This window comes from Anopheles merus, chromosome 3L (assembly GCF_017562075.2).
Source record: "Anopheles merus strain MAF chromosome 3L, AmerM5.1, whole genome shotgun sequence".
Classification (NCBI taxonomy): domain Eukaryota; kingdom Metazoa; phylum Arthropoda; class Insecta; order Diptera; family Culicidae; genus Anopheles; species Anopheles merus.
In genome coordinates this window covers 23,672,440-23,694,774 of record NC_054085.1, presented here as the reverse complement: position 1 = coordinate 23,694,774, position 22,335 = coordinate 23,672,440, and the positions used below count along the sequence as shown (strand labels likewise).

General features: G+C 42.1%; 1 protein-coding gene across 14 annotated transcripts in view; it reads right to left on the bottom strand.

Annotated features, from left to right (window-relative positions):
- The window catches only part of LOC121600020 (probable phospholipid-transporting ATPase IA), a 73,383-nt gene that overhangs the window by 4,072 nt on the left and 46,976 nt on the right, over positions 1–22,335 (bottom strand). For 8 of the 14 annotated variants that reach the window (XM_041928277.1, XM_041928269.1, XM_041928270.1 and 5 more), the window contains 14 exons: positions 17,447–17,567; positions 16,462–17,004; positions 16,119–16,254; positions 15,831–15,972; positions 14,816–14,925; positions 14,416–14,637; positions 11,395–12,165; positions 10,957–11,313; positions 10,745–10,881; positions 10,551–10,670; positions 10,287–10,479; positions 10,070–10,188; positions 9,841–9,975; positions 8,955–9,014 (listed from right to left, as the gene is read on the bottom strand). In XM_041928277.1, the coding sequence (XP_041784211.1) occupies positions 8,955–9,014; positions 9,841–9,975; positions 10,070–10,188; positions 10,287–10,479; positions 10,551–10,670; positions 10,745–10,881; positions 10,957–11,313; positions 11,395–12,165; positions 14,416–14,637; positions 14,816–14,925; positions 15,831–15,972; positions 16,119–16,254; positions 16,462–17,004; positions 17,447–17,567 (3,166 nt within the window). Of the gene's footprint in view, positions 1–985; positions 1,267–2,838; positions 2,871–3,884; positions 6,105–6,276; positions 6,731–8,954; positions 9,015–9,840; positions 9,976–10,069; positions 10,189–10,286; positions 10,480–10,550; positions 10,671–10,744; positions 10,882–10,956; positions 11,314–11,394; positions 12,166–14,415; positions 14,638–14,815; positions 14,926–15,830; positions 15,973–16,118; positions 16,255–16,461; positions 17,005–17,446; positions 17,568–22,335 lie in introns of those variants that run through there. The other 6 variants (XM_041928272.1, XM_041928271.1, XM_041928273.1 and 3 more) reach the window with 6 other exon arrangements.

Below are 22,335 nucleotides of genomic sequence, written 5' to 3'. Positions count from 1 at the left end.
ATAGGGGACATACAGCTACACACAGCGGCTGTGGACAAACAACGGTGGCCATTTTGTTGTTATTCACCCTGATTCTGATAGCCCTGATCGTACGTTAAATTATTAAGCAATTTATTCTAGCGCACTTCTTTCACTTTCGGTTTAAGGTCAGCCCGCACCAAAGGGGCGACAACACACAATGACGCAGATGGCCGAGGCCACGAGGAAAACCACGTAGCTTTCCATTGTTCGAACAGTTCCTGCGGGGCTTTTGGGGGGAAAGGTGAAGGAATATAAATCACACATTAGTGGCAAAGGGTACACACTGGGCGAGATAGTGGCACTGCTGTTCCCGGGAAAACTCCATTTGTTCCGGGAAATGGCATTCAGTAGGCAAGAGAGTGTCGATAGTGACGGTATGGTGTGACTAAAATCACCGTTTTCTTACCAGGAAAACATACAAGGGAAGTGTGGATAACAAGTAAACCGCGTTCGAATGGCTGAAGGAGCAAAAATAGTACAATGGAGAAGCCTAGTCGTTCACTAGTAGCAATACTCAAAATTACTCAACATTCGCTCGTTATCGCTCAGTTTGGGATGATTTGCATCGGAGTACTTTTTAACGGTTAAGCAAAGCAGTTTTTCATATTTTAAACAAAACATTGTACATTTAAAATTAGCTTCAAGTGCACTTCTATGTTCCATTTTCTTGTGTTTTACTAAACGGTGTTCAGAGCTATTATTTATACAAAACAAAAGTTGAATAAATCTAAATGGAGTGATTTTTAACTGTGTTTGCACAACAATTAAAACAAAACAAATAAAAAACAATACGCTTTTGAGCTTGTGAATGATTATGAAGCGAAGGTGTGTTAGGTTCACGAAAGCGTTTCAACACTAGCCACCAATAATAGAGTTTAACAAATGTTTAATTTAGTTTGCAATTCAAGCCTTCCCTGCCCGCCCATTGGCATGGCTTTTGTCGTTTAGCAATACCATGTTGCAATTGTGAGTGTGCTGGCTGTTTTTTGTTAGTTTATTTTGCGTGTGTTCGATATGTTTCGTTTCTGTTTCTTCATCTTAAACCGTGGCTCTGAACAATGGTTGCATTCTGGTTGTTGCTTTTTTTAGTTTTCTTCTCACAACAACAGCAAAAACGGTTATGCTCGCTTCCACTTGGTGCAGAAATACTCACGCTTCAGTTCTAGTTCTTTATTTTCGGTCGTGTGTGATCTTCCGGTAAAGACCCGCCGTACATTTCGCAGAAGCCGTGCAGTTTCGGTTAATCTGTAATAATTCGGGGTTTGGTTTTGTTTGTTTGTTTTTTTGATTGAAGCAAATCAAATAACACCACAGATGCTTTAAAGAATGTTGTAGGTGGAATCGTTTGAGGGGTGGGGGAAAGGGGAGGTTTGGGCCAAAGGCGAACAAGAGATGGGGAGAATTTTAAACACTAATGGGCGAAACTAATGTGCCACACGAGCAAACAGGGAACAGGGAGAAAAGTGAAAAACAAAAAAACAAGGATATGATGGGAGAAATTCGATATATTACTGATATGATAGGGTAGGAATAAAATATTAAGTCAATAACTCTGTGCAAAGAGAAACAAAAAAAAACCAACAATGAATCAAAAGATAAAAAAAAAGATCAAGTTAAAATGTAGAAAAAACTCTGATTGTGCACTGATGATGATAAAAGTTAGATGAAAAGAGTCAAACTTCATCAAAAACACTCTAGTTTTCTTCAACCAGTTAATGCAGTTAATTTGTTAGGAGAAACAGATAAAACTGAATCACTTCAAACAAACACGTAGAGTTGGGTTCACTTAAAACTGCTTTCCAGCGATGCGGCTTTTTTTCCTTCCAAACTATCTAAACTAGTTTAGTTTACGTGCTGATAGGAAAAGTGTTCAAAACCATTTACGGTAGCACAATACAAGTATGGGCGGCAACACAAACACAAACAGTCCAATTTTATATATTTACAAAAATAATGACCCATTTTTAGTAAACACAATAAAAGTCCTCTAAGATTGAATAGATATAAATAACATAAGAAAAATATATCAAAAAGTCCAAAACATCAAACAGCAGTACTAAGAAAAACCAACTGCAACAGTAAATAAAGACGTAAAAGAGGTGAAAAAACAACTAACAAACATACAAAGACAGCTAATAGATGAATGTAACATCTATAAGTGCGAAAAACGTCCAGTAAATGACGTAAAACACCTAACAACGTGTTCTATATAAATCTATAAATATGTTATAAAACAATCTATACTCAAAAATAGTTAAAGAAAACGTGTATGTACACAACAAACAAACAAAAAATGCACAAAGCAAACACGACAGTTGCGTGCTGCCGTCGTTCGATCAGTGTATGTTTTTCTTCACTTTCGTACTGTTGTCGTTCGCTATAGTTGTGTTCTTGTGCAATGTATTGTGCAGCTGTGTGTGCGTGTGTTAATGTCTTTGGCAGTGTAAAAGTACTATTACTATCATATTTTGCTCTATTATTTGTAGTTTTAAGTACTGTGCACTGCATTCGCTTGCTATGGATCGCACACATTACTCAGCAAGTCTTTTGGTTCCGTTCACTCTCTTTTTCTCTCTCTCTTGCAGCTGGATAGGTGTGCTAATAATGTGCGTGAAATGTACTTGTAATTGTGTGGTGTGCCTATTGTGCTAGTAAAAGAAAGGCTTTCCAAATGCTTGAGCTTTGGGGTGATTGGGGTGGCACTATCGCAAGCGCATTTGGTGATGTACGCGTCGGTGTGTGGATACGTGTGGACCGAATGCGGTTGGTTTTACACCGTGCGTATGAACTACCGTGTTGAAAGGGAGAGCTACTTACACCGTATAATCGATCCCAAGGCATGCATAGTTCTGAAGAAGAAGTTGGATAAATGTAACAGACAGTTTGTAAAGGGGGAACTTGTGGGTGAGTGTGCGAGGGAAGTAGTACGCATTGGAGGGCGGGGGGGGGGGTGGGTGGGAAGAACTTCCAGTGAGCTCCACTGGTGTCTTCTCTTCCCTCACTTTCGCCACGCTGCCCGTGTGCGACTGTGGCGGAGAGGATGACGATCGTGCGAAGTGTTTGGCTAGGTGACAAAATTGGGTCTGGGCAGTAAGGAGGGTGTGTTGTGTTTTGTTCCAGTGTTTTCTTTGCTGTACTGGTGGATTACTGTAGTGGTTTGGAATTTGTTTGCAAAGTAACTGATTTGTAATACATTACACATTGCATCTAATACAAGCTGGAGTAGAGTATATATTGCTTTTATATATAAAAGTACTAAAAGCAATGGTTTAAGAGAAGAAAAAAAACTGCTACAATACTTTTGTGTTCAAAACTAGACAAATCAATACAAGTACTTAAAAAAAAACATTTCAAACAACATTAGAAATTTGATAAATGAAAATACACTTGATCAAAGTGCTGACTGGTAAAACACATCTAAAATACACACGATAAGACAAGGGATAAACAAAAAACACACACAAAATCACACGCCAAGAAACATTCAACAACGGAGCTTCGCAACGGAAACCAAAACGTCCCCAAAAGAGATGAAATGCATTAGGGGTAATTCATTAATTTCGGATGCAATTTGAACGGCTGCTTGTCCGAACCAGGTTGTTGGAATGGGCAAATCAAAACAAATCAAAACATCTTTTTGGATAGTTAACGGATGAAAATCTGGCAACGACATGCACTCTTGCAGGAGGGAGTGTTGGTGGTGGTGGTGAGTGATGATGAATCACGGTGCATCTTTTAATAGTTGCATGTTGCAGGTGATTTTTGTTTTTTTTTTTGTTTTGGTTTATGATTTGGAGTGAATTTGTTTGTGTGTGTGTGTATGGTGTGAGTGTAATTAATAAAAAATAAAATCAAACTGAACGTGTGTTGTAATGTTTTCGTTTTTACTTTTCACTTGCTTATTCTACCACTACCCCGGACAGCTTACTAATAACATTTCTATTACCGCTTACTCTTAATGCATTTTTACTGTTTAGCTTTTAGAATTCCGTTCTTTGTCGACGGCAAGGATGAGTTGCACCTGAAGACGTTAATTTTTGTATTGTATAAGAAAAATAAATAAATATATTTTAGGCTAAGCCGAAACCGAACATGTGGAAGTGAATAGAAAATAAACATTATTTTAGTTAAACTAAACACGATTGATTTGCAACTCTGTTGCCGTTTCAAAGTGCCATCTCGTATGCTGAGCATAACAAGACAGTTTTCTGCTACATATAAAAGCTTCAGTTAGTTTGTCTCGAACATAGTTACTTAATAAAACATTTATTTAAACAAAATCGTTGTCTATTTTGTCTCTTTTTTCGTATAAAATTGTTTTGTATTTAATTTATTTTTTATTTGCATAAAACAAAAAAAAACAGATTCATTTAACTACAGCTTTAGCTGATGTTCTTCCTAAATCCCATTGCCCATTGTTTGCTTTACGTCCATTATGCTTATGTTTGATTTATTAATTCCTTTTTTTGGTGTTGTTGTAATGTTCTAGTAAAAAAGAACGGCCCCAAAGGCCGTATTGTTTGCTTATGTTTACTGGTTTTATTTTTCAAAAGGAAGAAATGCCCTTTTCTCCTCTACCATTCTCTGTGCATGTTTATGTGTATTTATGTTCGTTTTTTAAGTTATTTTTTGTTTAAATGAATATTGCGAAAGAAGATTTTAATAAAAATAGAAAGAAAAACCCTATATTACAATGCCGGTATATAATACAGGTGGTTCTTATTGTTGTTGTTTAAAAATGGGAAAAAACCGGACAACTTTTTTTTCGAAGGATCAGCAAATGTCTACTCTATGCCAGCTCTTCGTAACGTTCGCTTCTGCTTCTGGGCGACACCATATGGTATGCTTCGGTCTCTCTGAAGAAGGAATTTGATGGAAAGCGTGGAGCAAAAATGGGTGGTGTGATTTATCACACAAAAGGGAAAAGATAAAAAGGATAATAATAACAATAATAATGACTGCTTATCAACGATAATCCGATAGGCTGGAAAAACAGTACAGCGATCGCGGCACCATAAGTAAAGAGCCAAAGCCTGCAGCCCAACATGTAGCGGAGAGTAGAAGGTAGCGCAGTAGTTTTGCACGCGCATCAACTAAGAGACTAATAGCTGACACATTGGAAAATAAACAACAAATACAAACACAAACAATCTAGCAGATTAACACCCCATCGCGATGCATTGCTTGAACAGGTATGTAACGCACCCACCAACCTGATAGCCAACATTAAGAACATTGAGCGTACCACCCTGGGATTCGTTTAATATCACAAAACATAAACACATGAAGGGCGTATTACGCGTCACGGGTGACATTTACAGCGAGCTGCGATTTCAAGCGATTATTGCATATTTATATGTATTTAATTCCCTCCTCAACGCCATACTTATTAGCCTGGCAAGGGAAATATTATTAGCGTTACCCGTGGGAAGAGTTGCTGGAGCCGAATACAGCCACACCCGTAAGTAGTAGCAAATGATAATCAGATAGTTGGATGCAGTATTGTTTTTGATGAGCACCACGTAAAGGGCACACATAGACACAACCATTGTTTGATTTTGTTTTTAGCAAACACACATACACATAGCACAGCAAAGGTAGGACAAACAAAGCGCTGGAGGTAGGGCCCGCTCCCCTTTTTTTGTCTTGAGTTGCGCGTAAAGTAACGCCTTGCAGGGGTCGTCATTTACCTATCTATTTCCTGTCGTCTTTGAGCTTCCCAGTTTTATCTGTTCTAACGCTATCTATTTATCGTACACTACTGACAACCTTACGTACTCTTACATAGAATCACAATCTATTATTGCACATGTTCAATATTACTGTCTCTTTTTTGTTTGCACCTCTTACCGCTTCTCGCTGTTTACTTTTTTGATATTACAGTGGATTTGAACGCATCTGTCTTATCTATTTCAGATTCTACTGCTCGTAAAACAACTTCAGAGCGAACCGAAAACGGCTGAGCACCAAAACAAGCCTCGATAAGATACATAACACCAACGCACAAGGACGAGGTTGTTGCACATGTTGCAGCAAACAAAAGGAAGGGAATGCCATTTACGTGAAGGTATGAGATCGGCTAGCTTAAAAATAGATAACACAAATACGAGCTAAAGATTAATACTGGTGCATTGGTCACGACACGATCGGTTGCCGATCATATTGTGTATTAAGTAAACGCTAACTAAAGGCGTACTAAGGAAGCAGCAGTGTGTGACTGCCTACGGACGGAATGTTGTCAAAACATCTACCATGAGAAGGCTTTCGCAAAACTGAATTTTACTTCGAACTTGCGAACCTTTTTTCTACCTGATACCGCACCCGTCCCGATCGAGACTCAGGGTTCAATTGCTACGAGCAGTTAGTTTTACAGAATAACAATAAATAACGATAACAACCACTCCAAAAACAGAGAGCAAAACAGACAAGGAATGTTACATTTACAACGCCCCGTTTACACGCTTGATCGCACTATCACAACTGTTCCCTTTTGTCATCTACATTTTAGTCCTGCATTTATTTTTAGCCCTACGTTTTGCCCGCTACGTAAACATTTACTTTACTTTAACGTTTTTCTTTTCTTTTTTTTTAGCAAATGTTTCATTATATCTACATGTGCAACTCGGTTATGCTAATACTGTTCTGATGCCAAGCCGCTAGTGGGGCCACGGAGTTACGCCTACGCCAGGAGAGTATCTTCGACAAGCTTCTACACAGGTGTGCAAAAGAGAGAGAGAGAGATGGAAAGAGAGAAGGGACGGTGGTCAGGTGTTGAAGGGGGGTATGTAGGGGGGAAAGGAAGGGGGGCAAAATACAAAATATGGTGTTAAAATAGTGTTTACATTGCGCGTTACAATCAATAATATTTTGAGAAAAATAGTTAATTATATTCTTTTTTTTTAATAAAATATTATTAAAGGACATTGCATTGTACGCAAGAAAGGAGAAAGCTGTCGCGCATCCCGCTCAGAATGATAATTATTACACTGTTCTATCATATATCTATCCCTTTACCACTATTTTTTAAAAATAGCTACTTGTAAAGTATTTATTTGGCTAATGCTAAAACCATCATTATTGTAAGTCACATGAAAAAACATACACCATATCTTATATTATATTATAACTATTATTCCCTGTTCTACGTTCGTTTTGTATGGCTATGTAGAGTGTATTGTAGAAAAAAAATGTAATTTTTGTTTATGTTCTGTTTGTTTTCCATAACTAAAATTGATCAATAAACCAACGTTGGTAACGTGTACACTAATACCACAGAAAATGTACGTAAACGCATTTAAATAAAAATAGACAATATTTTTGAAACGTATAATTAACAATACTCATGAACAACTAACAGCAAGGAATTCAATAGCATTCGATATAACGATACTTTGGCTGTTTGAGTATTCATTTAGTACTTTCGATACACCAAATTTATTGCTACCATGTATTTTCTATCATTGTTCTCAGCAAAGTATTTAGCAGAAAATGTTCTTAGTTATTTTACTACACTCTGTATGAGTTTGTGCCAGTTCATATAAAAACTGTGTATTTGTGCGTGCCAGTTAATGTATGTGAGTGTGTTCAAGGATGTTTTGATAAGTGTGTAACCGATACATTAAATGATTGATACGAAAGTAATTTCATCTAGTGTGATTTATTAATCATATTTGTGTTGAGGGAGAGTTAAACCTGATCAAATAATGACCATCAATTAGAAGAGGGAAGAAAAAATACATATCACCATGCGTGATTGCAATATCAATTCCATTAATGTGTAGACAAAAGTAAATAATAATCATCTAATTCTACGTGAGTTTCTTATCGTTTGATTGTGATAAATGTTCATGATTACCGGGTAATACTATTGCTCTAGTTTGTCAAACGGTTTACTAAGAACAAACAAACACACATACACACATGACGCACAGATACACGAGTTTACATACGATAATACGAACACATGGTATCGTATAGAGGTTAGACACAAATCAAACCAAAACCCTTCAGGCTCATTCTAAACTGGAATTAGGACACAACAAACATACAAAAGCATCAAACAATGTTACAAAACTAAAAAACATGTATGTAAACGCTAGGTTGAAAATGGCATGACACCAAAGCATTGTTAAGGCGCAGATCAAGCTCGTATTAGTCGATAAAAGTGGATAGGAGTGGATGGGAAAGGAAAATGAGGAAAATGGAATCACATATCATCTTAGGCAACAAAATGCTCTACATAGAAAAGGGGGGAAAACAATTTACTAGTATACTAATCGATGCATTACATATTATTTCTTCAACTATGTCTACAGCAATCAAGTAGAAAAGTACAGAATGAGATTGAAAAAGTTAAAAATACTACATAGTACTCATGTACAAAATAAAAATAAGATAAACAACATATTACACTTGAAAAGCTTAGAAAAAACAAACAAACAGTAACTAGTAGTTACTATCAGCAACAAAACATGTGAAGCTTTACTGATGTTAAGTCGGTTTATTCCATTCTTCTTTTATCAACTCAAATCACAATTTCATCGTAGTATGGTAACATAAACAAAACGCCAAGGAAAACACTCTCGAGAAACCAACAACATCCACGTTAAGGGGAAGGAAGTAGGGAAGTGATTGGTGGAAGATGAAACAGTAGAAGCAATCGGGGGAACGGATTTGCGGAATTTGTTAGTGGACAAAACATACAGGCGATGAGTTCGAACGATTCGAACCCAACCGGTGTTAAAATAAAAAAAGCATGAAAAAACAGTCATATGGTGAAAAAGGACACAGAGACACAGTAAATAGTGGGCAAAAGAGAAACACGACAGCAAACGGGAAAAGAACGGGAGGGATGATATTTCGTTTTTTTGGCATGGTTTTTGATTGGTACTGTACTGGGTGGGTTTTGCTTAGTAGCTCGTAAGAATACTTACGAAGATCTGGATTCCTTCAGTGGTGGTGTTAGTATATTATCCTTTCTAGAGTTTCTGTACCTGTGCGGGGTAAGGGATGGTAAGAATCGAACGTTAGCGCTATTTAAAGTGCAACGAGGAAATTCAATCAAATACATAGCGGACCGAAGAATACTATTACGATACAGGGTTTTCCAAGATAATGTCCAATTTTCACAACATTTTTCATTGCTTGCGAGATGTTTTTCAAGTGCTGTCAAATTTTGTAATTGTATTACCCACTTTTTCAGCTTTATTCACAAGATTTTCAACACATCACAAGCTGTACTGAGTTTAACAGTTTGTAGTGATGTGTTAAAAATCATATGAAAGAATTGAAATTTCATTGTGATGCAAATATGCAAATAAATATTCAGTTGTGATGCAAATAAAACACATGACAGCTGATAAAAAACGTCTTGCTAGCGATGGATACCGGGTTTTCCAAGTCAGTTTCGAATGTAATCATTGTTATTCGCCGCGTATGAACTGTCATTCCACATCGATCTGACATGACATTTCCATCATAATTATTTAAAATTTCTTCAGCATGATTTTCAACGTTCAATTGTCAACGGGTGATGCGATCCGGCTATATAACCCGGTGAAAAAACGATGGCAGCAACCCGTTAAAGCGTTGAAAATCATACTGAAGAAATTATAAATTATTATGATGGAAATGAAATGCCAGATCGATGTGGAATAGCATTTTGCACGCGGTGAATAACAATGTTTTCTTTCGAAACTAACGGGGGCAACCCTGTAATGCTGTGCACATTGGAGATTGGAACTGGAGAACCCTGCAATGATGTGCACATTCGAAAGTGACTCGGAAAACCCTGTAATGCTTTCGCTAATAGAAACTTACGCGTTCCAAGACACGTCGAAAAGCAGTGCGGATAGTGGAATTAACAGTAGTCCAGCCCAGAACACTGGCGTCGTAAAGACCATATCGTCCATGCCGGTGAAAACCGCACCCACTGGTAATGCTGGCCAAATGTTGCTGTAAATTTGCAAAAACAAAATGGAAATTGTATTTACAAGTAGTTTAAAATGGTGATTTGTTCCATTACGGGTAAAACTGATTGAAACCGTACCTGTAAATGAATATAAATATAAACCAAAGCAGTATCGAGCCCCAAATGGAACAATGGGTCAACCAGGTCCACGAGTTGGTAAGAAGACCCGCCTTCAAGCACACCGTCACGACTACGTACTGCAAAAATGGGGAATGATAAGAACAATGGTTAGAGCGGTTTGTTTCTCAACTTCACCTCAACATTATCCCGTCTGCTGAGCTATGCTATAACTCACCGTGTAAACTATGTTGCCTAACACTAAATATCCACCATCGCGTCCGTTCTTCCAGATGACATCCTTTTCGTAGATCTTGTACGACAACCAAAACAGTATCATCGAATGGAACAGCGCGTTAATGATACAGCGCCAAAACACTTTGACGTTGAACAGTTTGGCATTTTGCGACGGCGCGTAAAGTCTTGGTTCTCTGCAAAGGACGAGAATGGTACGGTTTGTGCGGAGTTACGCTTGACAAAAGTAAAACCCATTTGCACCTACTTTAGCATCTGTTCCGCCGATGTCACTTTATCGAACAGTCCCATAGCGAAGGGTGGTAGCGCCGTAAAAAACACGTTGTATAAACCGATTGTCCATCGTTCGAACAATATTTGACCGGACCTAAAGTGATAAAAAAATGGAAATCATTACTTGCTCCTCTTGCCAACACCAACAAGGCAATGTAAAATACTAACCATCCAGAATACATCGCGAACCAAAGCTCTATCACGTATAGGCAGATGTTTTTGTAGAAGCTGTACAGGATCAGCTTGCACATACGGCTGTAGTTCCAGGCCCCATGCACCAGCAGCAGCTTTCGCAGGTAGCTGAACTGTAAGGACAATGCAACGATCGGTGTTAGCACGTGCTAATGTTTGCGTTGAACAGTGATCGCAACGATGCATACCTGCGCAATGGAATAGTCGGACGCGCAGGCCGCCTGCAAACCTTCCACACCGGAGATGCCGACGCCCACGTTCGCCTTCTGTATCATGGCCACATCGTTCGCACCGTCCCCGATCGCTAACGTGACCGATTTTGTGCTGATCGTCACCAGGTCCACCATTTCCGCCTTCTGGATGGGCGACACGCGGCAACAGATCACGACCTTGCACGAGATGCACAGGTCCAGAAATTCGCGCCGCAAATCGCAGCTGAGCGCGTACTTAAGCGTTTTGCCGTCCACGATCAGTGCGGCATCCTTGCGGCCCATATTATCAAACCGTCCATTGGAGGTGTGCTCCAGTATGCAGCTGCGCGTGTTCTGCGTGGAAAAAGGAATCAAAATGAATCGTACAAACATTCACTATCGTTAAAGCTGGTCCACCACCGCATCGTTACGTACATCCAAACAATCCTGATTTAGTAATATCAAATCCATCGAATGGGACAGCAGCTGGCAGGAGTAGCCGATGTTGATGGCCGTCTCCTGCTTGTCGCCGGTAAGCACCCACACGTTGATCTTCGCTTCCAGCAGCGACGCTATCGTTTCGGGCACACCGTCCTGCAGCTTATCCTCGATCGCCGTCGCACCGAGCAGGCGCAGGTTCGTTTCGATCAGGTTGGCCGCATCTTCCACCTTCTGCTCGCGGTACTGCAGCGAGGTGGACGCTTTGTGGTACGTATGCTTCCAGTCTTCGTACACATCGTCCGGGATGTCGGACACGGCACAGCAGAGCGTGCGCAGCCCCTCCGTCGCGAACTCCTCCAGGTGGCTCAGGGTGGACTCGCGGTACGCGACACCCTCCGGTGCGAGCCGCTCGTAGATGACCGTATCCGCACCCTTGCAGTACAGCTTGATTTCGCTCTTCGAGTTGCGCGCGATCACCGACATGCGCTTGCGGGTGGAGGTGAACTCCAGCACGTTAAGTATCTCGAACCGTTCCTGCACGCCGAGCGCCTCGATCTCGACGTACGTTGGCGTGCGGGTGTAAAACACGTAGCCGAACTTCTTCGCCCCATACACCAGGGCCCGCTCGTCCGGGCTGGCGGCGTGATACTGGATATCGTTCATGCTGTCGCCCGGCTGCTTCTCCGGGATGACCGTATGACAGATCGCCATCAGCGTGAGAAATTCGCGCAATGTAGGCGCCGTGCGATGGTTGTTGAGGATGTTCTGGAATAGATGCGAACGGATAGTGATTGGAAATGATTAGTTTTGTCCCACTCAATTGTTGTCTTTCGTAAACGGACGCTATGATTCTCAAATTTTATATTTAATTCATCAGAGTATACTAGCCTAAGAATAATACCAATACAGGGTTTCTTAGTTGATATCGCAAGAGTAACGCATAAGCCACAGCATATGCCAAAACAACAGTAAGAACAATCCTCTGCGTAACATTAGCGTTACGCGTAACCGTGCGGCCACAAATGAAGTGTACAAAAGCGCAACAAAATACATTCAATAGCTGCCAGACGCACCAAAAAAATAATGTAACGAAAAAAAAAATTAATGTAACGAAAAACGAAATATAACGCATCGTAACGCTCCTTTTTTTGGTCGATTGATTTCGGTCCACTTGTTGTTAGGTTTCTTCTGCAGTACAAACAAAAAATTGAATAAAAATTGAACATAATTTCGTTCCTATTTTTCTTATTAGAATTGTTTAAGGCACTGCCCAAAATACCGAAAACAAAATTACAAAAAAAAAAAAAATAGAAATGCTAGTCTTAGCGATTAATAACAACAAAATACTAAGTTTGGTTAACAAAACTCTCGCAACGTTTCGTATTGATCGATCGCATCAACAAAAAGAAGCGTTACAAGGCGTTATATTTAATTAAAACTATATTCGAATTAAAATGTTGGTTACTGTTAGATTGTTTATTTGCTTGAAGAGATTTTGCTCGCGACAGGTGGACCCAAATCGATAAATTGAAAAAAGAAGCGTTACAATGCGTTACATTTCTTCTGGCATTTTTTGTCACGTGGTTTCGTGGTTTTTTCGGTGTGTCTGGCCTTAAACGTTACTACACTTGCGAAGTTAAGTAAGAAACCCTGTAATTTTATTTGATCTTACATTTCGTCGATTTTAAGACGTGCGTTCAAAAAGACATAATACCAGTCCCCCCCATAAGACTTCCGGTGCTTCGATTTAACCGGTGACACCTCGCACTGCAGACAAATGCAAATGCCAGCGTACCAAAAAAGGGACAGTCCCGCCGTACGATGGGGCTGCCGACTACAATAACCCCAACGCTCAACATTCGGACAGCCCCTCCACCCCCATATGAATCGCGCAAATAGAAATGAAATTTATAATCACTTCCTCACGCGCGAAGGGAAAGACCCCGCCGGTAGTACTTTAGCACATAACATATATGCTTGTGTACCGCGTGTACCGGATATATCTGTCAGCGCCAAATGGGAACACGTTCATGCGGGATGCGGGACACGAACGCGACTAATGCTTTCCGCACACACACACACAACATTGCTATAATAAAACATTGACCCGTTTTGGGAATGCACAAAGCAGAAGAGTGATGACGTTGTTCCGGCCCCCCATCCTCTAGGGACGCGTTATTGCCGGGGAATTGATGCGTTAGTGAAGAAAAAAGGTACAAACAATTCAGCCTGTGAACAATTCAGCCATGGTCGTCACAACACGCACACCGTATAGGATAGTAGCGCTGCGCTACGCTGCATAATCGTTCAACTAGCTCGATTGGCCATTCGAATTACCACATCATAATAAAAATTGATCGATATCGTCCGGATGACTTGCCGGGTGTGGACGTTTTTATTGAGGATGACATGGTAGGAGGTCGAAGCTCTTTGCAAAAGACTATTGCTTCTACCACGAACCAGAAGAGTTTCATGTGTCTATGCAAATGTATACATTAATTTCGAGCGGAATTCTGCGAAAGCGGAAAGGATTTTGTAAATTGAGAATTGTTTTATTCATACAGGATTGACATGGACGGACGGACAGCGCTAATTTTGCATGCAACTCTCATCAACGCGTCCATAAAACATCACCTTAGTTCGATGGTAATAATGATGTGCTCTTACTAGGAAAATTGGTTTTTGCAGTACGATGTTAAAGGAAACAAGCTAATTTTAATAGCCGGGCAGTTGTTCCGCAGTCACGCGTAAGCATGTCGTTTCATTTTTGCTTTGTATCATTTCAAATCCTCTCCCTCAACAAGGGTTTCGAATTGCTAATGATATGGAAAAACGATTTCCCACTTGAATGACACCCACCGGCAGAGAAAAAGAGGAGCGTATGTGTGTGCCAGTTGTGGAATATGGCCATCAAATATTCATTACGAGCGTCCACCAACACACCAGCATACTCCTCTCTCTTGAGCTGAATGAGTGTAACTCCCCCCACCCGGGTTGTATGCCCGTAACCTTTACCTGTACCAATCGCGACTGGGCTGGCGTGTCCTCGATCGAGTATATCGAGCCCGCCACACTGCACTTCTTAAACTCCATCACGTTCCGCGTCAGCGTGCCAGTTTTGTCCGAGAACACGTACTTCACCATGCCGAGCTCCTCGTTCAGGTTGGAGGTGCGCGCCATTGCCGGTGTGTCCGATTCCGCGTGGTACATATCGATGTCCATGTTGATGAAGATTGCCTGCGCGCGGTGGTGGGGAGGAGAAGAGCAAGCAAGAAAGAATAAGCAATCAGGTGACCAGCGGTGCGGTGGGCGAAACCTATCGATAGGTTCAGGTAATCCCGGTCACGTTTGCCGGTGCTCTCACCCTTTACACGTGGCTCCCCCGACAAGGGGAGTGGGTTGGTTGGATGCTTACCTGAAGAAACCGTACCAGCTCTAACGTAACTTGCAGCGATATGGGAATCAAATTGTTGTACAGAATAATAAACGTAAGCAGATTGTAGGCGAAGTTTTTGTTCAAAAGATCTGAAAGAAAAGCAACGTGGAGGAAAAAAACAGGTATGAGAGATGATGATGACAAACATATTGTCATGGCATTTGCCCTTCAAAGCGTTGCATTGGAGCATTTTGTTCCTCATTTTCTGCTTCTGCTAATCCAATACACACATACGCGACCTCTTCGCGTGTGTTTTGCCCCCTTTGGCGTGCTTTGTACATGTTAAACGGTAAAGATGACAACCCTACAAGGCGCAACAAACGCGCGCGCACCAGGAAATAGTTTAGAATACATACTGGTGGACACTTAAGTAGTAGCCTGCATCGCGAAAGAAATGGTTAAAAATTAGTGAGAGTTGTCAAACATTGCTCGGATTCGACATCGCGAACGCGTTGAGGCGGTTTCCAATGACCGCACGATGACGAAAATCGAAAATTTGTCCACTGAAGGAACATTGAATTATTATGTATTATGAATCTCCAAAGATTAATGAATCTCGCAAGACACATGAATCTTGATAGATTTATGAACGTCAAAAGATTCATATATCTCGAAAGATTCATGAATCTCAAGGGATTCATCTCCTAAGATTGATAGGTTCATTCATGAATTTTAATAATTTTATCATTGAAGATTCATGAGTCATTAGAGATTTATGAATCTTTCGAGATTCATGAATCTTTTGAGATTCATGAACCTTTGAGGGGTCGGTTAGAGATTCGAATCACTCTTCGCTGAAGATTCATACGAATGAATCTCAACCAAAGATTCATGAAACGCGACAATACACTTAAACCACCTCAAGTAGGTCACGGTGTGTAACGCACAATACGGGCTCCACACTGTTCCCGCAACGTGACGCAGGATGGCAGGTCCCCCCCCCATCATGCTAATCTATTTCAAACGACCCGCGCGATAGATAAGCGATACTTACTGCCGATGCCTAAGTACCAGTCCGTTTGAAAATGTCTTTTCGTCCAAAGTTGGTTGAAAATGCAACTCACGATACACAGAATGATCAGAATGATAAATAACATTAGAATTTGCGTGTTTGTCAGTCTGTCAACGGTTGAGCGCTGTGGACGAAAGGGAGAAGAAGAAGAAAGAGAAGGACAACAAAAGACGACATTAGTATTAGTGGTTTTGGGTAGTTGTTGGAGGTCACTGGGCGGCGGTTTGATTTAAAATGGTAAACCGAAGCGCCCCTGGTGACGACACTCACCTTCAACGGCGCTGAGGTAGAGTTTCGCATAAGTTTCGTATCGTGACCGGTGTAGATAACGATGCCGAATATCCAGGCGGTGTTACGTAGCATGGCGCCTCGCAGTAACAGCTGATCCGGTCCGAGGCCAACCGCTCTGTGGGGAGACGGAAACAGAAAGGTACGTTAGAAACGAAAGCAACCCCCTAATATAGTTTACCTTCTACAGGCCTCAACACCCCCCCCCCCCCCCCCCCCCCCTACATCAACAGTGTAGTGCGCGCAACTGGTGCCATCCCTTCGTCGTCTAGACACAGGACACCGGTGACCGGCAGCACACGAAAACAAACACCACCACACTTACTGTTTGTCATGCTCCTTCAGCACGCCATTGAACTCGTACAGATGCCGGTTCGGTGGTTCGCTCTCGAGCGTCCCGCGAAACTGGCTAAAGTCCTTCGTCTCCAGGATCCGGCTGGTGGTCGGTACGCCCTGCCGGATCTTCAGGTTCGTCTCGCCGTCTAGGTTGGACGTCTCGATGAAGGACATGCCCTGCGGCTCGCTGGAGGACAGCAGCACCAGGTCGGCCGGGAAGAAGGTGTTGTTGAGCACCTTGACGATGTCGCCGACCGACAGCTCCTGCCACTTGATCGTGTGCCACTGGCCATTCTGCAGTACCTCGATCAGGCGGTGGTTGATCTCATCGTCCGCCCGGTGCCGCTTGATGTCTTCGACGATTTCCTTGATTGCGCTCACCGCGAGTATAAACATCAGCGGCACGAGCGTGGTGTACCGACCAGTAGGCGACACGTCCGGTATCTGCTGCAGCAGTGCGATCAACAGAAAGAAGCAGTTCGAGTACCGCCGGAACTGCTCGAACAGGAACGAAGGTAGAAAACTAAGGACACTGTGGTGGGGGAAAGGAAAACCGTTATTTAGTGTATTTTGATGCATCGCAGTTATAAAATTTAAATTAATTTGTGATACTTTGGGGATGAACTGCTCAGGAATTTCAAGCATAGCCCTGCTCGTCAAATCCCCCAACGGGCCCCAACTTGACAGCCGTTACACATGACCGTACGACCATGCGTTCTCGTTTGCCGGCTAGGTCGATAAAGCGGTGTGACTCAGAGTTAATGGTCAGAAATAGCATGGACAAAAAGGATACACCTCCTAATGCGTTATGCATGCCAAGCAGGCGGTATGGAAACTATTATTGGAAGCGGTCGTGTTGGACGCTCCGACATTCTCCGTTGCACGAAATGAGATACGTGTGAAACGTGCCTATCGCTAGAAGTGGTCGACCATCATACACAGCGGGTGGTGGTAGTGTGGCAATAAGGGCTTACCTATATTTAGCGGTAGAGATATGATTGTTACAGTACTTTTGAACCTGCGGTTCGTTCAGCCGTATCACGCGTTTATCGGAATCATCCAGCGTTATGCCCGAGGTTGTAGCGTCGTCATCATCTGTAGAGAAAAACGGGGGCGAAAGAAATAAAAGAAACAGGGGTTTACTAGAATGCAAATGTTTACGTTTGCTGCCCGCACGATAATTGGGTCAATCGGTACGATTTCACAGCAATGTTAAGCATCACAAACCGTTTGATTAATGACATTTTAAATAGTCGCTTGAATTATTTATAGCGTATAGTTTGATTCAACGACTTTTCTTTGTATAACTCAAGAGGACAGTGGCAACAGCAAAAGGCGAAACCGGGGGAAAATTGTAGTATCTGGCCCATCTCATCTATTCGTATGCAAAACGGCATAAGTCATCGGAATTGTTCACTGAATTCTGAATGAGGTACACCACCAACCTCACCCAAGACCAGTGCCGTTTGTTGTCTGCCGGTTGAACTGGATCGATGGTTTGTTGTTGGAAAGCATGGGTCTACTTTGTGTGTGTGTGTGCCGCTATGTGGACAACTCATCACAAAATGTTTTTGTTGTTTTACCGCACGGTTTGAACTGCTTTGACACAGAGTCGCAAGTGTGCGGGGAACGCGAAATTGTAGCAACATTGAAGAGTGCATACCGGGCAGAAAATGTAAGAGCTGAACAAATAAATTCCGTCTCTTGGACACTATTGCACACCGTGACGTAAACAAGCATTTCGAAGAATGCAAGTGATCTGTGCATGAGTGTGCCAGGGGGAAGTAGCTTCTATGGGCGTTTGAAGTAGGTTCTATAGCTGGAACACAAAGTATAAGCAGTCGTTTAAACCAAAGTTTCATGTTTCCAGTGGCAGATTAACACGAGTGGAGGAGGCCCTAAGCGGTCACACGAAGGTAAGGCCTTCTGAAGTACCGAGCGAGAAGTTGTATGAAGAATTCTAAACCAGAGAAGAATTGAGAAGCAAATGTATTTGTAAGCGGAGAGAGAGTCCCTTTTCTCGGGCCCCCTCGAGATCTAGGGGTCTCACGCGGCTGCTTAGTTTGCGTAGTGCTTAATCAGCCTCTGCATGATTTCATTACAGGGTTTGAGTCACATATGTATCAATCAACTAATGCAATCTGTCATCCAAAAAGGGAAGGGCCATAGGCCAGTTTGGTGTACAATTCTTCGGCGGTTTCCAGTCCATTTCAAAGATAGAACCAGCGGACCAAGGGTTCAAAATACATTTTGTAGGTTGTACGGGTAATTTCAAGTCTGTAAAATCTGTAACAAAATATAATGTTTGATTTTCAAAATCATGACATTATTTTTCTACTACATTATATGGTATTTCACAGATGACGTATAGTTGCGGAATTTTGCAGGTTCACTTCAACGATAAAACCAGGGGTTCCAGGAGATAAACCTGGGATTTTTTATAAGGGTGTGTGAAATAAAATATGACAAATGAAATATGTAGTATAAACAGATACTACTCCAAATGTCTGTTCGATCAAAGTTCAATTTTTATTTAGAATAAGATAATTACAACGGACCCTCGCTAAACGAGTTTATGGTGGACCCCATTGACTCATTCAAAACGCTTGTAGCATTTAGATTTGCTCGTTAATAAAGTTAGACCTTATGGGAGAATTTATTATAAAGTCAATTTTTGAGGTACGCGGTTAATGCGTTCTGAAGACATCAACACAAGTTCTCATGCTTTTCAGACAAAATACTACAGAAAATTTTGATAAAACAAAACAAATTTTAAATTCATTTAAAAATCGGGTATCTTCGGAGCAGACTCCATATGATTGCGAAGACTCCACCCATAGGTTGACCCGTTCCACTATACGTTACGTTCTATACTATACTATACGTTCTCAAACCCTGTAAAAAGTGTGTCAAAACAATTTGACATTCCTGGCTAAATGAAGAAGGGAATGATTTGGAAAAATACGCTAAAACACGGCTTTTAGCGGTTCTGTTAAAAGTATCGCACACTTTCTGACCTCCATTTGCTCTGTTTTCAAGTTATATCAGTTTATATCAGTTCGAAAATTATGCCAACCAGGTCCTTTGCAAAACCCTTTAACACAAATATAACAAACTTATACGAATTTTCCTTTAAATAGAAAATAGCAAATAATTTGAATTCTTTCATCTTTAGAAACGATTGCACAGACATGACATCTGCATTACATTTGTAGTGCAATAGGTAGCTGAAAACCACGAATATAAACATTCTAGAAGGATTGTGAAAGTTTAAAGAGTTTTGTTAAAGATTTTTGATTTGGTCTTTGTATTGGAATCAATATTTCCATACCAGCAGAAATTCTAAGACATAAATACAATGAGCCAAGGTAAGCAAATCATAATTAAAAAGAAATATTAGGAAAACGTGTATCAGCGAAATCCAGCATCTGTAGAACAGCAAATCGCCATAGTAAATCGCAGTATTATATACTTTCAAGTTTATGGTTATGTACTAGAATACCACCCAACATTTTGTATCCCCACTGCAAGCAGATGCCATTATCATTACTTTCACCCAGAAGCGATCCACCCCCTAAGCAAGTCCAGTGCAATTCAACGCAGCAGCAGCGGTGACTTCATATCATTGAAACACTTCGTTCAAGATAGCTGACATAAACAGCAAATCAAGCACTCCACACCAAAGCCGCACACAAAGAGGTCCTGTTTTTATCCCACATCCACCAGATTCAGCAAATGGACGGTACTCCAGCTGGCAGCTTGAAGCTCTAGAGTGTTCCTTCGTTCAGCGAAAGCAGGATCGATGATGCCCGGACGACTCCACTCCACGGCCTGGCGACTGCGAGTCAAGACGCCACGGTGGCCACTTATTGCTGGCGCATATACCTGGTACATACACACACACACACACACACACACACACACACACACACACACACACACACACACACACACACACCCGTAACCCTTTCGTTCTCGTAGTTCAATCTCCTTCTTCGCAATCCCTCCCGACGGCTACCATGCCAGAGCCGCTCCCAGCAACTGGGAAGCGAATAAGGAGCAAACGATCCGGGTGATTGCTTGAACAGAATTTATCCGATTGCATCTTATCGTGTGTAGAGAGCGTCCTATTCCTCACCACCCCATTCTCCCCGGTGATGCCGGAGATTATTGCCAGGTCAGAGCAGCAGAGTGCACCATACACATTCCCGGGCCTTGGGAAGAGTACATATATTGGCAAAGGTTAGCGTGATGGCGGAAGAGGCACCCACAATCGCTTGGACTCCGCTGACTCTATGCCAAAAAACCGCCATGATCGTGGCCCGAAAGTCGTTACACCGCCTCTCTATCTCCCCTGGTTCGCTTCCAAAGGTTATGCTCGTAATCGTATTTTCCCTAGCGTGTAGCTTTGGAAAAGGCACCGAGGGCCAGCTGGAGCGTACCGCCGCACACAGCCACACAAACACAGTCACCCGAGTAACCATTTATACCGGGTGGATGATGATTTCGGTGTGCATCCTCTCACCGTGAAGGTTGAGCGGAATAAAACAATAAATCCACCCGTGAATTACGTTTATTATCTACCCGTACAACCCACAACGTATGTCTCGCTATGCCGAGCAGGTCAGGTGTGCATGAGGTGCAGAATTAAATGCAAAATTATGAACCATACAGCACACAAGTGGTCGTCAGCTGGTTGTTCGCAGGGGCAATAATACACGTGCCTCGCAGCAGGTTTGGATCACGGCAGGAGCCACGTTAATGAGAAGGATTATTGCCCCAATGTTGGGGCAGTTGTGGCGGTGGTAGATATTAAATAGCAATAAAAAAAGCGAACAACGATTATACTCACATTATATTCTGGGTATTACACTGTAAGCTGTCACAGCCGGGTAGTGGGTAAAGCAAACGCCTAATGACTCAAAATGTGCGTCATACACATCACTTCAAAGAGAATGAAGCTTTTTATCTGTGCTTGTACACTTTAAATATTTGGATACCCCATGCCAAGGACTTTGACGTTGGCTTTTACCTCCTTTTCTGACGCATATAACACCATGTACGGCATGGTAGCGAGCTAACAACAATTGAAACAGCGTGTACAAATAGGCCATTCCAACGGCTAGAGAACCACGTTTGCCCCTTTTGTCGAAGCTTTCAGTGACGAAGTGGTTTTTGGTTGGTCGAACCGGGCCTAGCAGGGAGCCCTGTGGCCTTGAGCAGCACCGAACGGTAATAACGACCCGTAGATTTCTCAACACCGCTCCCAGTCCTACCCGCTACAACAATGGCAATTAAGTTCATTTGTTGATCGTCACAACCAGAGAACACCCCGGCACAGCGCGGGAGCGACTCCGGTTACGATGTTCCAGTTTCGAGCTGGCCAGGAAGTTGAGTGATATAAATCTTCCAACCGGTGGGTCGTACCCACTATCCCCCCTAAAACGTGTGTGCCACCCAGGCAGTGTCGGTTTCTTCCGGTGTGCTGGGATCCTATGTTCGTCCGGCTTGAAACTTTACCGCCCGGCACTAATTACTGTTTACACGCGCGCTATCCCTTCGCAGCTAAGGAAGCTTGTACTCCTACTAATGAACACCTTTTGCCGCATTTACTGCTCTTTACGACTGTCCCTGTGTATGTGTGTGTGTGTGTGAGGGAAAGACGTCACAGTGATGCCTACACAGTCCCACTGTCCCTTTGGACTTGGCTGAGTTTTGCAGAAGAAATGGAACGCTCTCCGTTACAGGTATAGAGCGTAAAGGTAACGGGGGCAAACACTGCATTTCATGGTCAGCGGTGCAGTTTCACGAAAGGTGAGAATAGACCAGCCTGCAGTGGGAAAATTTATGCTTCACCGGAGGA